This window comes from Geotrypetes seraphini, chromosome 7, assembly GCF_902459505.1.
Source record: "Geotrypetes seraphini chromosome 7, aGeoSer1.1, whole genome shotgun sequence".
Taxonomy (NCBI): Eukaryota; Metazoa; Chordata; class Amphibia; order Gymnophiona; family Dermophiidae; genus Geotrypetes; species Geotrypetes seraphini.
In genome coordinates this window covers 157008472-157023749 of record NC_047090.1, presented here as the reverse complement: position 1 = coordinate 157023749, position 15278 = coordinate 157008472, and the positions used below count along the sequence as shown (strand labels likewise).

General features: G+C 43.2%; 1 protein-coding gene across 2 annotated transcripts in view; it reads left to right on the top strand.

Annotated features, from left to right (window-relative positions):
* Positions 1–245: 245 nt before the first annotated feature.
* Positions 246–15278, top strand: part of ASPG (asparaginase) — a 151906-nt gene continuing 136873 nt past the window's right edge. For both annotated transcript variants that reach the window (XM_033952584.1, XM_033952583.1), the window contains exons 1-2: positions 246–579; positions 13661–13796. In XM_033952584.1, the coding sequence (XP_033808475.1) occupies positions 333–579; positions 13661–13796 (383 nt within the window). In that variant the 5' untranslated portion in view covers positions 246–332. The remainder of the gene's footprint in view (positions 580–13660; positions 13797–15278) is intronic.

Genomic DNA, 15278 nt, shown 5'->3' with positions numbered 1-15278 from the left:
AGGAGCACAATGAAAACGGGGTAGCATTTACTCCAAGAGACCGTTGGTCGGTCGACTGGCTGCCAGCGCGCGACACGCCTCCTGCTGTAACATTGGCCGGGCGGGCGCTCAGCCAAAGGCAAAGGAGGATGAACCGACAGCAGGACAAGTGACGGACCAGGAAATAGGAGCGTAGCGATGGAGAGTACCGAGGGAGGGGCGGGGAGGGGCGAAAGAGCTCGGTTCGGGTAGATATAGAGCCCCGGGGGAGGGGGGCGGTGACGTTTCTGTGAAGTAAGTGGAGGTGAGTGCGGAGACACCGAGCGAGAAAAGCCTACCGCCCGCGACTGAGGATGGCCGAGCTCGCTGAAGCCGCCGGCTACACACCGCTATCCGCCTCCTCCTTCTCCTCCAAGCTGTGCCAAGCTCTGCTCTGCGAGCACCAGCCCTCGGCTCCGACACCTTCGCGCCGCAGACCGCTGCCCAGGTGCCCGAGTCAGTCGGGCTCTCTGGAGAGTCTGAGCGGCGTCCTGGTTGAGGAAGCCCGCGTGCTGGTCATCAACACTGGCGGGACCATCGGCATGGTGTACCGCGACAACGGTGAGTGCAGCCTCTGCTCGCGAGCTCGTGGGGGGGGGGGGGGGGGGGGAGGCTCGCTGCAGAACAAGTGCAAGCCGTCATCGAGGGAAGGCGGTTTCAAAGTGAGTTAGGTTCCCGATTGTAGTTTTAATGATCTTGTCCCAGTGGTGGAGTTAAGGTGAGACCTTATTTTGGCTACTTTGTCAGTGAAGTATTCTGAGAGTGGTTCACTGTCGAGTTTGGTGTTAAGGCATTGGTTGTCTCTTTGGGATGTTGTGAGTACAGGGTTTCCCTCCGTATTCGCTGTGATAGGGGATTTACAGACCCGCGAATAACTTTTTCATATGATATTCAACCGTTTTCTATTAAAAAACTATTGTAAATATGGTGAAACTGCGAATAATATGGTGGGAGACCTGGCCTGTTCCTGAAGGAGAGGCAAACATGGTGAAGAAAGTGCCGAGAATCGGCAATTTTTCTCTGTATACTTGGAATCCGCGATTTCTCTATGCAAGCTGATGTCATTTGGGGGAGAGGAGTCAGCAAGCTAAAAAACCCCAATAATCGAAACTGTGATTGCTGAAACCGTGAATTCGGAGGGAGAAATGTATCTTTTTTGTTTTAAAAGGTTTTTGACCTACTGGGTGTCTTTAATAGTTGTTGGGAATAGTATATTTTTTTAGCCTCCAGGTTGGCTTTTTTATATTCTTCATGCAGTTCCTTCTATTAAAACCTGTCACTCTTAAGCCTGGGTTTGTACCAGTTTCTTTCCACTTTCTTCTTAAGTCATTGGTAAACCAGGGGGAGGAATTTTTTGCGGTGATAGTATTTGATCTCTCTGACCAGGGCTAGTCCTTCTTAAATTGTTTTGTACCTCCAATGGGCCAGTCCAAGGCAGCCTTCTCTTCAGATTCAGAATTGGGTTTTAATGTTCTCATTAGGTTAGAAAGGCTTGTGGAAAGATCTTATAAGTTGATAAGTGCTATTGTTGTGTATTTTCTTATGTTGAGTTCAGTGGCGTACCTAGCATAGGTGGCACCTGGGCAGGATTAGCCAATAGGCCAAGTAGGCATGTGCCTAGGGCCCGAAATGGTCATTGGGGCCCGATGAAAGAGGGCATCAACATTGTTTTTTCCAAATGGCGATGGGTCCCTCCAGCATTGATCGGCAATGCGCCCCCCCCCCCCCCATCGACGGAAAGTAAGACAAGCAACGCAGGTAAGAAAGGCAATGGGAACTGTAATTGTGCAAGCGGTGCTGCTTGCCCAAAGCTTCCCTCTGACGCAGCTTCCTGTTTCTGCCTGGGCGCATGGTGGGGTGGGGCAGGGGCCCAGTGTACTTGTGTGCCTAGGGGCCCTCGACAAATTAATCCTGCCCTGCACCCGGGGCCCATCATTTTTTGACGCCCCCCCCATCTGTATGAAAAACATGATTTTTTAGTAACAATCCACACATCACACAATAGTGTACCTAGGAAAAGGCAGCATCTTACATACTGCAGTGAGCAGTACATCAATAAACCCATTGTAAAACTAAACACGCCAGACTAGTACAGATCAATCCTACACAGTCAATCCTAACAGAAAACCATGACTTTTCGAACACAGAAAACACCTTCGCCTAGTATGTAATCACAAACTAACCCCTCCCCCTTTTACAAAACTGTAGTGTGGTTTTTAGCCATGGTGGTAACAGCCAATGCTAAAAAACGCTCTACAGTTTTGTAAATGGGGAGATAGAATAAAAATATGTAGACAAAGGTTAAACTGAAGCACCAAGAAGCTGGACTCTGCATACAATGCAACACCACAGAAACAGCGATGCATCCCCCTAAAGCGAAAAAAATATATATTATTTTTTTCTACCTTGTCTTCTCTGGTTTCTACTTTCCTCATCTTCTTGTCACTCTATTCCTTTCATCCACTGTCTATCCTCTCTCTGCCCCTTCTATATGGCATCTTCTCTCCTTCTATTCCCCTTCCAGAAACTTTATGCTTCCCCCTTCCTTTTTTTTATTTATAATTTTGAATACATTACAATATCCAATACTTCAAAAGAAAAAAGGAAATCACATAAAACAATACATAATCAAATCATACATACATAATTCCTTTTAAGCCCACATTAATGGGGAGTATACCTTGCTATTTCTAATTAAATAAAATTCAAGCAAGTAAAGGACAATAATTCATGGTTCACCTATAGAACCCTGGATCATTCCTTAAACGATGGGATACTTTTATATTAATTCTCCTCACAATCTCAGCTGGGTGAAACAAATCTCATTTATATTTCTATTCTCTTGCAACTAAAAATTGTTGTAATTGTATAGGGTCCCAAAATGAATACTCAATATCTTGTAACTTAATCAAACATTTGCAGGGAAATTTCAGGTAAAAGGATGCATCCAGTGCCAACACTCTCTCCTTCAATTTCAAAAATTCTTTCCTCCTCATCTGAGTGGTTCTGGATACATCCGGAAAAATCCTAACCAAATCCCCACAAAATTTCATTAACCTGTTTTTGAAGTAAAGTTTCATTATCAAACTCTTGTCCATCTCACTCATGCATGTTATTACCAGGGTGGACCGACTCTGAATCACATCCTATGTATCTTCCAAAAATTCAGTCAAATTTACCTCTGGTGTGATCAGATGATCCACCTCCTGGGAAGATTCAAGTTTTTTTTGGAGGAATGTAATAGTAGTTATTTATTGGAAAATTCTCCGCGTTGGCCATTCCCAGTACTTCTTTAAGAAACTTCCTTAATAAAATCTCAGGTGACAGTAAATGAGTTACTGGAAAATTAACCAAGCGGAGATTTTTCACTCTATTCATGTTCTCTATTGATTCAATTTTAGAATGTATCACTGTAGAATCTTTAACTGCTGATACCGAGACAGCTTGTAAATTATTACATTGAGATTCAATGACATTTAATCGTTTGTCCAAACAACCTAGATTAGAATTCCCCCTTCCATCTCTCTCTTCACTCCCATTGGTCTGGCATCCATCTTCTTCCCTTCCCTCCTCCAATGGTCTGGCATCTCTCTCCTCTCCTTCCCTCTCCCACATCCCCATGGTCTGATATTTCACTCTCTCTTCTCCCTTCCCCTCACTAACATCAGCATCTGCCCCTTTCTCACCCTTCACCACACTTCCATTCCACCCTGACCCCCCTTTCTCACCCTTCACCACGCTTCCATACCACCCTGACCCCCCCTTTCTCACCCTTCACCACTCTTCCATACCACCCTGACCCCCCTTTCTCACCCTTCACCACACTTCCATACCACCCTGACCCCCTTTATCACACTCCACACCCTTCCATATCATCCTGACCCCATTTCTCTCCCTTCACCACCCTTCCATACCACCCTGACCCCCTTTTTCTCCTTCTACCACCCTGCTATGCTCCTTTCTCTCTCCATAGAAATCAGCAAGGTCCCGCGAAGACTACTTCTGCTGCCTCTGCTCCTGAAGAGGTAAGTGACATCGGAGGGGGGCTGGGCCGGCAGACGCAGGGATTTGCGGCAAGGTCTCGCGATGACTACGGCTGCCGGTTCACACTCACCCCCCCCCCCCCCCCCCGACGTCACTTACCTCTTCTGGAGCAGAGGCAGCAGAAGTAGTCATCGTGGGACCTTGCTGCACTTCAGTGCGGCTGCCGACTCATATTTCAGAGCAGAGTCGGCAGCCACGTTGGTGCCATTTTGAGCAGCGCGGGAGCTTCCAGACCCGGCCGGCCGTGCAACTTCTTGAAACGTGCACCCGGGGCAGACTGCCACCCCCTTGGTACGTCACTGGTTGAGTTTGCTTCCTGATTTGACGTTTGATATATTGTGTAGGTGTGGATGAATGTGATCAAATGGTGATTGGACCAGGGTACCAGTTTGGTGGTGCAGCCAGGAGTTCTTGTGGTGAGCAGAGTATCATTTTGCCTAAAGATTAGGTCTAGGATGTGGCCAGCAGAGTGAGTCGGCGAGGGGACCAGTTGCTGGAAGCCTAGGTCTGATAGTGAAGTAATGAAGTCTGCCTGGGATCTGGTCTCATTTGGGTAGTTTAAAAAGTCAGTCTCCAAGTATGATGATCTGTTTGTATATGATGACCAATTTGCTGAGGATGGATAGAGGATCATCTAAGATGGATATTGGAGAGTGCGGTGCTCTGTATATCAAGGCGAAGATTAGGTCTCTGTTGTGATCCACTGAGAAGGTTAGGCACTCTAGTGCATCTAGTGTGGTAATGTCAATCAGTCTTGGATTGAGGCTGGACTTGATAATGTTGGCTACACTTCTGCCTCTAGTGTTGGTACGTGAGTAAGCTATTGCTTGATACCCTGGTGGGAAAAGCATACCCAAGATAGCTCCATCATCTTTAAACCAGATTTCGGTAATAAGGAAGATGTCCCAGTTATTGTCTGCAAGAAGATTTAGTATAATGTCTTTGTTTACGGACCTTGCATTTGTTAGTACAATTTTGAGGTTGTTGGGTGGGTGGGTGATGGGGACAGGCCTAAGGTAACAGGATTTGTGTGCTAAGGATTTGCTGTGGAGAAGGTGATTCAGGTCACCATATCTACCTTGGCCTGTGATGACTGGGATAGAGGAATACATATTGGCAAGGAGAGTAATTTGCATGAAATAGGGGAATAGAGAATATAGCATTAGTATTATAAAGGTTAGGGTTGGGTTACAGACCTGTGCTCTGTATTAGAGAATGACACGGTAACAAAATTCATCACCGTTCCCGTCCCCGTGGATAACCGTGGGAAATAATCCCATGTCATTTTCTAGTGTCTATTTCAACCTCGGTCCTTCTACACCAGCATTCTTCAAAGCAAAGCTTGCGGGTCAGTGGTTGTGGCCATTCATACTCTGATTCTTCCCTCTCTCCTTAAAGAACGACATGAAGATGGTTTCCCGCGGTTATCCGCGGGGACGGGAACGGTGATGAATTTTGTCACCGTGTCATTCTCTACTCTGTATTTTTATTGTGGTATTTTTAAAGCTATCCCAGCTGTTATAGTAGATGATTCCCATCCAATTTACTCTAAAGTTAATTTGTGTGTTTGAGTTTGTATTATTAAGTTGAGTGGTAGGTGGGTGCAGTATCAGCTTTGTCAATAGTTTTTCATAGGGTTTCCAGACATCTAGAAAAACCCGGACATATCCTCTTTTTAGAGAACTTTCGGGATTTGTCTGGGTTTTGGAAAGCCCTTACAAGCTCCTGCTACATCCACACATGGTCCAGGCCCTCCAGATACGGCCAGAGCTCGTAGCAAAGAGAAGAGGCTTTCTGGGGGCGGGGCTGAGGCAGAACAGGGCGGGGTTGGAGGTGGAACAGGATGAAGCCATGTGACTGGGGTTTTCTTTTTTTAAATATGGTAATTCTAGGAAAGCCCTTACAAGCTCCTGCCACATCTGTAAATGCTCCAGGCCCTCCAGACATGGCCTGAGCTCGTAGCAAAGAGAAGAGGCTTTCTGGGGGTGGGGCTGGAAGAGGAACAGAGTGAAGTCATGTGTCCGGGGTTTTCCTTTTTTAAATATGGTAATCCTAGGTTTTTGGGTTTTTTTGGTTTTTTTTTTTTTTGCAAGTTCCAGGGTTGCACTGCCAATAAATCAGGATATTCCTAGATGCATGTGAGAGATTTGCATTTCTATTACTTCATCTGTATGCAAATCTCTCATGAATGCACATTAGATATGTCTTGAAAACCTGACCCATTGACAGCTCTCTAGGACTGGGAGTAAATACCATTGGCTTAAGGGATCCCTTTCTCCCTGAACAGGTTTTTAGAAACATTACCCTAGCTAGACCCTTTTTACAAGCTTGCGTTGCATACAGTTGAATCTTGTTGAACAGATGCTCATCAATTTCCACACCTTCAGGATGTCTCTCTGTGTTGATTTTTGGAATAGAATATTAAAAGGCACATAGCCTGAGAAAAGGCCAGAAAATTTAGTATTTCAGTTGAACTGATTTTGGTTTTGCAGAATCTGAGAGTTCATGATTTCGGTGATCCTCCTATTAGTTACTATCATTGTTATTTTAACAGTTTGAATTTGTACCTAGATTAAAGTTTTTCCAATTAGTTTCTTTTTAACAGAATGCACAGGAAGTGTGTTGCAAGACAAATGGAGGTTTGCTGTCAGCCAGTGAATTTTACTATTTATACACTGCTGATTAAAAGCTGAAGCAATATCTACTTTAGATAAAGCTTCAGGTTTGCCTATTATCAGTAAACAGATAAGTGTAGTTGTGTTCTGTAATCTGCTATAAAATAGCTTAAGATGTTCATGTAGTAAGAGAAAGTGATGTATCCTCCTGTCATCTGATTTTGAACTGTGTGATACTCTGTACAGCTGTGTGGTTCAGATCAAATAAGGAAGACAGGTAGCAGACGAGATGGACATAGCCTGATGTACAGATGTTAACCTTTCCTTGATTTGGGAAAATGGGGGAAGACATTGAGGACAGGCAGAACTAAAGGTCTTGCTGGGAGTTAGGGAAAGAGAACTATCGAGTGCAAATTGCTGGATGGTAGGGAAAGAGAACAAGGGAACAGAGGGGTGGAGGGGAATAAGAACTAGGGGCAGAAAGGCAGAGAAAACTGAGAGTGGTCTCTGATGAAGAAAGGACAGAGAAAGCCAGGGTTTAGCTCTGAGGGGAGGGGAACGAGTTCAAGCTGTATTTGGGTGAAGGAGCTGGATAGTAATAGTGCTGGGGAGGGGTCATGTGCTGGGATTAGGAGGAGGAGGAAATTCTACACCAAAACCTACAAATTACCTAGATGTGTTTGCGCAGAATTTCCCTAGTAGTAAAGCTGTCACGAGGGGTTGTGGTGCAGTTCAGCACTAGAGTTCTTGGTTAAGAACATGCTAGAGGTACGGAACTTGCTGATGGAAGCCAAAGAATCAAGAGGTACAAAGTAGGGTCCTCTTGTATTCATCTTCCTTCCATGTTTCATTGCTATAGTAACAAGTGGGAAAGACCTCTAGAGCATTGCTTACATAATTCTTTAAAATTAATTTTCAATACAGTTGCCAAAGACAGAAGTTAAAAAAATAGCAATCATCATAATACATCAAAGTAAATACAGTAGCTTTTAAAAAATATCGGTTGTTCAAAGTCCACATTTAGGGCTCCTTTTACTAAGGTGCACTAGCGGTTTTAGCGCACACTAGATGCTAACGCCAGCATTGAGCTGGCGTTGGTTCTTGGCACATAGCGCGGGGTTAGCACGCGCAGCAATGCAGCGCATGCTAAAAACGCTAGTGTACCTTAGTAAAAGGAGCCCTTAGTGGGAATTGAAGGATTCCTAAAGGAAAAAAAAATAGTAAAAGGAAAACCTGAGAACACTACTACTTATGACATGACTAACTGAATTAGACCAACATCTATCCTAACAAACAAACCCCCCACACATAGATTATCCTTATGTGTCAATATTAGCTAAATATGGAAGAACATTTTTTAAGCATGTCCCTTTAGCCACAAAAATTACTAAATATGCAAGATCAAAGAAAATATATTGAACATTATACAGTGGTGTGCAAAAATCTGTAATAACCAGCTCTTCTAGTTCGACACTTTATATTCCTGAACCTGTGGGTAGTCAGTCCCTTCTCGCGAGAATTCTTGTAGAGAGCCTCATTAGCAAAGAATCTCCTCTGTCTCTGCCCGTCCCCCCATAAAAAGCAATTGCTTCTGACAGTTTAGATTTTTTTTTTTTTAAGTCTTGGTTTATTTAAGCCAACAATAAAATACAATATAAACAAATAACAGTGAAAAGAAATAAGAGATGCATACATCACTGGAAAAAATTAGAATAGACATTGTCATGTGACTGTAGGGTTGACCATTTCTTGTTAAAAGAAATAAGAGTTGGGTTTTGTGGCAATATAAAGGTCATATTTCTACCATCTGGCATAGGTAACTTGTGAGAGATCCTTCCAAGACCCACAAATGATTTTTAATGCATCAATGAGTAAAGAATCAAACAATACAGTATCAAAATCATTTAAAGCAGAATTGAGAGAGGTACTTTACAAGACAATAGTTGCACAAGAAAAATGTGCCAAAACTGAACTGGAAACCCCAAAACAAACTCAGCAAGTGTTTCATTTTGTACTAAACACTATTGGTGGCATAACCATGAGAGGGGGCTGGGCCTCCCACTTTGAGCTTAGCCCCCTCAAAATGAACATCTTCTTGCTGTAGCTGGTGGGACATTTTGATTTTCCATCATTTTGTCTATCTTCTACTAATTCTCTTTTCAGGCCTTGGGAACCCCAGTTCCATCCCCATGGGAGTCCCGTAGACCTGGGGGGATTCCCCTTGGGAGTCCCGCAGATTCCTGCAATCCCCGTTCCCGTGCAGACCTCTAATTCAGACTCTGCCGGCTTCTGTTTGTGTTCTCTCTCCATTGCATTTCCAGTCTGATACTACCAACTTGTTACTGGTACATTTCTGCTGTTACATTTTATATACCGTATTTGCCGGCGTATAAGACGACTTTTCAGTACCTTAAAATCCTCCCCAAAGTCGGGGGTCGTCTTATACGCCGGGTACTGTTTAGAGAGCTGCACGGGGACGCCCCCTAGGGTCGCGGGGATCCCGTGGGGACGCCCCCTAGGGTCGCGGGGATCCCATGGGGACGCCTCCGAGGGTCGCAGGGCTCCTGCGGGGCTGGATGCTCAGTCTTCTGGATGTACGCGGCTCTTCTTCTCCCTACCTTCTCTGCTTGCAGCACAGAGCCGAACGGAAGTCTTCCCGACGTCAGCGCTGACGTCGGAGGGGAGGGAGGGCTTAAACAAAGCTTAAACAAAGCCCTCCCTCCCTCCGACGTCAGCGCTGACGTCGGGAAGACTTCCGTTCGGCTCTGTGCTGCAGGCAGGGCAGATAAGGAGGAGAGTAGCCTCGCGGTTCGAGTGGCTACCAAGAGAGAGGGGCGGCCGCCCCGCCCCGGTTGCAGCACAGCCGGCCAGGTTCCCTTACTTTTGTGGCACTTCCCCGACCGACCGATAACAGCCCGGGTCCGACAATCCTCCCTGCCCTGTAGCCGCGAATCTAAATTACCTTCTTACAGCAGCTGTAAGAAGGTAATTTAGATTCGCGGTTAAGGGCAGGGAGGTTTGTCGGACCGGGGCTGTTGTCGGTCGGTCGGGGAAGTGCCACAAAAGTAAGGGGACCTGGCCGGCTGTGCTGCACCCGGGGCGGTAGAGAAGGTGTGCGGAAGAAGGGGTAGTCTTATATGGCGAGTATATAACAAAACTCTATATTTTAACTAAAAGTTGGGGGGTCGTCTTATACGCCCAGTCGTCTTATACGCCAGCAAATACGGTACTCTGTATACAAATAAAAGTATTATCTGATTTGGAAATACTTTGCACGTGTCATGGTCATTCCCATAGCCGGGAGCAACAGTGAAGGCCTAGCAGCGGCTCTTCACGATTCATTTACTAGCCTTTCATCTTACAGGTTCGATGAAACAGGACAGGATTTTGTGGAGGCTGGATGTGTGTAGAGCTTTACTTCTCTATCTGGAGAGGACTAATGATTCCCAACTTTCTAACCACCTTTATCCCAGGACAAGCAGGCCAACGGAGCCCCGGTACGGACTACTTTTAAAAGTGCATCACCACTTTAAGTCTTTGGAAAGTTTGCGATAACCCAAACTGCGCATGCGTGAGTGCCTTCCCGCCCGATGTAGGGCACGCAGTCCCTCAGTTTCTTAGTTTCCACGGAGCTAAGAAATTGCTTCATCAACGGCTGTTGATAGTTTTTCGCTGCTTTCCCACTCATGCGGCTTATTTTTTGACTTTTTAGTCAGTTTTTGGTTTTCTTTTCTTTCTTTTTTTATAGTAAAAAAAAATAATTTTTTTTTTTTTTTTACTTTCTCGCTTTTGTGAGTTCGGCCCGGCGGGGCCTGTTTCCCTCCTTGCGCCTTGACTTTTGATTTTGCCAAGTTCATTTTTCCTTCCATGTCCCATCCTCAGACAGGTTTTAAGAAGTGCGGACGGTGTGCTCGCCCTGTTTCCATCACAGATCTGCATCGCTGGTGTCTCCAGTGTTTGGGGCCGGAGCATAGGGCTGAATCGTGCACTCGTTCCTCTCTCCAGAAGAGGACCCTTAAAAATCGTCTGATTCAATTGCGGCTCCTCTTCGGTTCTGCTATGGAGGGTGATTTTGACACCAGCACCGATGTTGGGGTCCGCACTGAAGTTGACATTGCAACACCCAACATCAATGGATTCATCTTTGGTGTTGCATGTATTGGGTAAGCCGGCTAAGAAGCCTTCTCCCACCACTTTGGGCTCCCAGGTCACTTCAGCAGTGAGCCAAGTCCTACAGACCTCGAGGAGATCCAAGAAACGATCGGCTCCTATATTGGTGAGTACCTCGACATCAGCCTCCTCATCGCTGGAGCACAGATCGGCAAGGTTATCTCGAATGAATTGATTACTCAAATTTCCAATATTTTGGAAACAGTAGAATTGTGGATGTTACAGGTTAGGTTGAAACTTAATCCTGAAAAAACCAAGATTTTTCTAGCTAGCCCTAATGATAAAATTCAGGAAACAATTATTCAATTGAAAGGTCAAAGCTTTGAGATAGTGCCATATTTGAAAATTTTGGGAATAACTTTGGATCGTAGCTTAACTTTTAGGAAGCATACAGACTTGCTAATTTAAAAAAGTTATGCAATATTGTGGAAATTGAGGATCATTAAGAAGTTTTTTGATATGGAGTCCTTTCGGTTGCTGGTCCAGTCTACTGTGTTGTCTACCTTGGATTATTGTAATATTGTCTATTTAGGGTTACCAAAAAAGACTTTATTAAGACTCTGATTAGTTCAGAATGCTGCAGTCCATTTGATTTTCGGTCTTAAAAAATATGATCATTTTAATCCTTTTTATGCTAGATTGCATTGGCTGCCATTTGGGGCCAGAGTATTTTTTAAGTTTGGGTGTATTTGTTATAAGGCACTTTTTGGATTATTACCCTCTTATTTGGTATCTTATTTGAAATTGTCTTTTTCAATAAAATATACCAGAAACTCAGGTATGTTCATCTTCCCTACCCCAAGAGCCTGTCGTTATAAGACTTTTTTGGACAGGACATTGGAGTATCGGGCAGGGAAGATGAACTCCTGGATGAGCCTGTTGATTGCTCAAACCTATTCTTACTTTACATTTAGGAAATTATTAAAAACTTATCTATTTGATAAACAAGAATGCTGATTTTTTTTTTTTTTTTATATTACGATGGTGTTTTATAACTATTTTTAACCTATGTTTTAATGATAGCAATGAGTTGAAATCACATCTTAGCTATTGCTGCATTTGACTGATGTACGTAGAAGTGTGTTTTTGAAATTGTATGTTCTGCTGAAATGTTTCAGTTTCTTTGTTGTGAACCGCCTCAAACTGTTGGTGGGGCGGTATAAAATAAAATAAATTATTGTTATTATAAATAAGAGAGAGTAGTAACTAGTGTGAGTGAAAAGGGATGTGAATGTAAAAGCAAAATTATAATATTGATGTGCCAATCTGTGGACAAGCATAAATGTTTGAGAGAGAAAAATCTTAAAAGTGCAGAACTACAGTCGTATCTAGATTGTGTGAGGATATCACCAACCCGTGGTCAGGAGGAAAATCCAAAAAGTGCAAAACCTGAACGTGTGGTAATTTATATATGAAAGTTGTGAAAATGGGCATTCAAGGGAAAACAAAATGAAAACAAGACTTGAAAACAAACAAAAAATTATAAAAAATATATAGAAATCTGAGAGATAATGTACATACCAATGGATGATGCTACAATCAAAATCAAATTTAAAAAAGAAGCCTATCTTAAAAGTTTGAAACAGAACAAAAAAAGGGGGCAGAGTCATTACAAGGTCCTCCGATGATTTAGCAGCCCCAAATCTAGTAGAGGTGTTATGGCAGATGGCTAGGATGGTTACAACAGCAGGGGTAAATATTTTTTTCATTCAGTGTATAATTAAGCTCTGGAATTCTTTGCCACACAATGTGGTAAGATGAGTTAGTGTAGCTGGGTTTAAAAATAAAATTTGTACAAGTGTTTGGAGAAAAAATATATAAACCATTAAAGGTAGATTTGCAGAAAGACAGTGATTATCCTTCAGGGTATGAAGCATAGAAGCTTGCTACTTTTGGGGAACTTGCCAGATTCTTGTGTTCTAACTTTGCCACAGTTGGCATCAGGACACTGAACTTGATGGCCCTTAGATCTGACCATTATGATAGTTTTTATGTGTTTATTGTGCCCTTGGCTTGGCTAGTGTTCATTTTTCGTTTATGCCTTTCTAGGAGTGCTGGTTAGCTGCTGCCATAGAGACACTAGAATAACTGGAGTACTTGGAAAGGCCTGAATTTTGGCTTAAATAAACTGCAATTTGTTCTGATATTTGAAAGGTGCCATGTCCATACTGTCAACAAAGCCCATTGCTGATGTAGAATAGGAAGAAATGTTGGCTCTTGTGAGTGAGCTGCAGCAGCCTGGCCTCTTGTATGGGTTTCCTGAGGAGCAAAAGGAAGGGGTGGGCTTGCATCAGGATCTGTGAATTTGTAAAGGCCCCTCATTACTTTTTCTAGTACCAGTCACAGCAGAGTCAAATCTCTTTGGTAAGGGAGAAGAGCTAGAGAAGAAAAGTAAAAAAAAGAACCCCTTGTCTTAGGATAAAGGTGCACCAGCAAAAAGAAGACGAGGTGGATGTCTAAATCAACCAATATAAGTCTTTATTAAATTGAACAAATGTTAGAAGGGACTTCTCTTAATATTTGTTCAATTTAATAAAGACTTATATTGGTTGATTTAGACATCCACCATGTCTTCTTTTTGTTGGTGCTCCTTTATCCTAAGATGAGGGGTTTTTCTTTTTTTGCCTGCTAGGGGGATAAGGGGGCATTACCTTCATATAAGTTCTGATCTCTTCTAGCCCCCTCCCTTATGGGCATGAATATATTTAAGTCTGATACTTTGTGTGAAGTACTCGGACACAAGGGCAATGTAGCTAAATTAAAATGTTAATGGAGAGCAAATGATTGATATAATTTTTTTTTTTCTTATCTAGTGCTTGCTCCTCAGGCTACCAATAATTCTTTTGCAGAAGCTCTGAAAAAAATATCGATTTTCCATGATGAAGTGTATGCACAACAAACCAAACTTTATGATCGTCAAGATATTTCTGAAAATACCTTGGTTCTTCCGTAAGTATCGTTTTCGTGTGTGTGTGTGTGTGTGCAGGGAGGGTGAGAGTATAATTTTATAACAGGTAGCCTTTGTAATAAAATACATAAAAGCACCTGTGTAGAAAGAAAACATATGTGCCTTTGTGTCCTCTATAAAATAAACACCACAAAGCACCAGTAGCATGCATTTGCTCTAGAAAAGGTGTGCATGCTCTGTGTGTAATTATATATTTTATAAATAAATACATATAGAAACACGAGGGCAAATAAAAGACCAAATGCTGCAACTCTCCTCCATGCCCCCTCAGGAATTCCTCTACACAGATTGCATAAAAAGAGGTTCACAGTTTCTATACCTGTTACATTCATGTTGTCACATTATTTGATATCCCTTTTCTTCATTTTAGCAGACTTTACATGCATAAAAAGCTGAAAAACCTATTCCCTTAGAGAATTCTATTGAATAAGGGCTAATATTTACATGCCAATTATGCTGATAAATATTTAAAATAATGGCATATATGCAGATGGTCATAAATGCCAAAATTTCATCTATGCTATAGAACTATTTCCTAAATGTAAAAATGTGCTGCCATATGTAAGAATATACAGTATAAGAGCAATGAGTTTTATAGTTGTGTAAATTACTTTTTTTGCTAACTGTAACATTTCTGATGCATTTGAGTGCTATTGCAAAATGTTAAAAGTATATTAGGGAAATGGAAGGATATGGCGATACTCGAGAGGGTTCAGAGGAGAGCGACACGTTTAATAAAGGGTATGGAAAACCTTTCATACACTGAGAGACTGGAGAAACTGGGGCTCTTTTCCCTGGAGAAGGGGAGAATTAGAGGGGATATGATAGAGGCTTACAAGATCATGAAGGGCATAGAGACAGTAGAGAGGGACAGATTCTTCAAACTTTCAAAAAGTACAAGAACGAGAGGGTATTTGGAAAAGTTGAAAGGGGACAGATCCAAAACCAATGCTAAGAAGTTTTTCTTCACCCAACGGGTCGGGGACACCTGGAATACGCTTCTAGAGAGCATGATAGGACAGAGTACGATATTAGAGTTCAAGAAGAGATTGGACAATTTTCTGAAGGAAAAGGAGATAGAGGGGTACAGATAGAGGACTACTACACAGGTCCTGGACCTGTTGGGCCACTGCGCGAGCGGACTGCTGGGCACGATGGACCTCTGGTCTGACCCAGCAGAGGCACTTCTTATGTTCTCTCTCCTACCCACACTGGTACATAAGAACATAAGCAATGCCTCTGCTGGGTCAGACCTGAGGCCCATCATGCCCAGCAGTCCACTCATGCAGCGGCCCAACAGGTCCAGGACCTGTGCAGAAATCCTCTATTTATACCCTTCTATCCTCTTTTCCAGCAGGAAACTGTCCAATCCTTACTTAAATCCCAGTACCGTACTATGCCCTATTACATTCTCTGGAAGTGCATTCCAGGTGTCCACCACGCGTTGGGTAAAGAAGAACTTC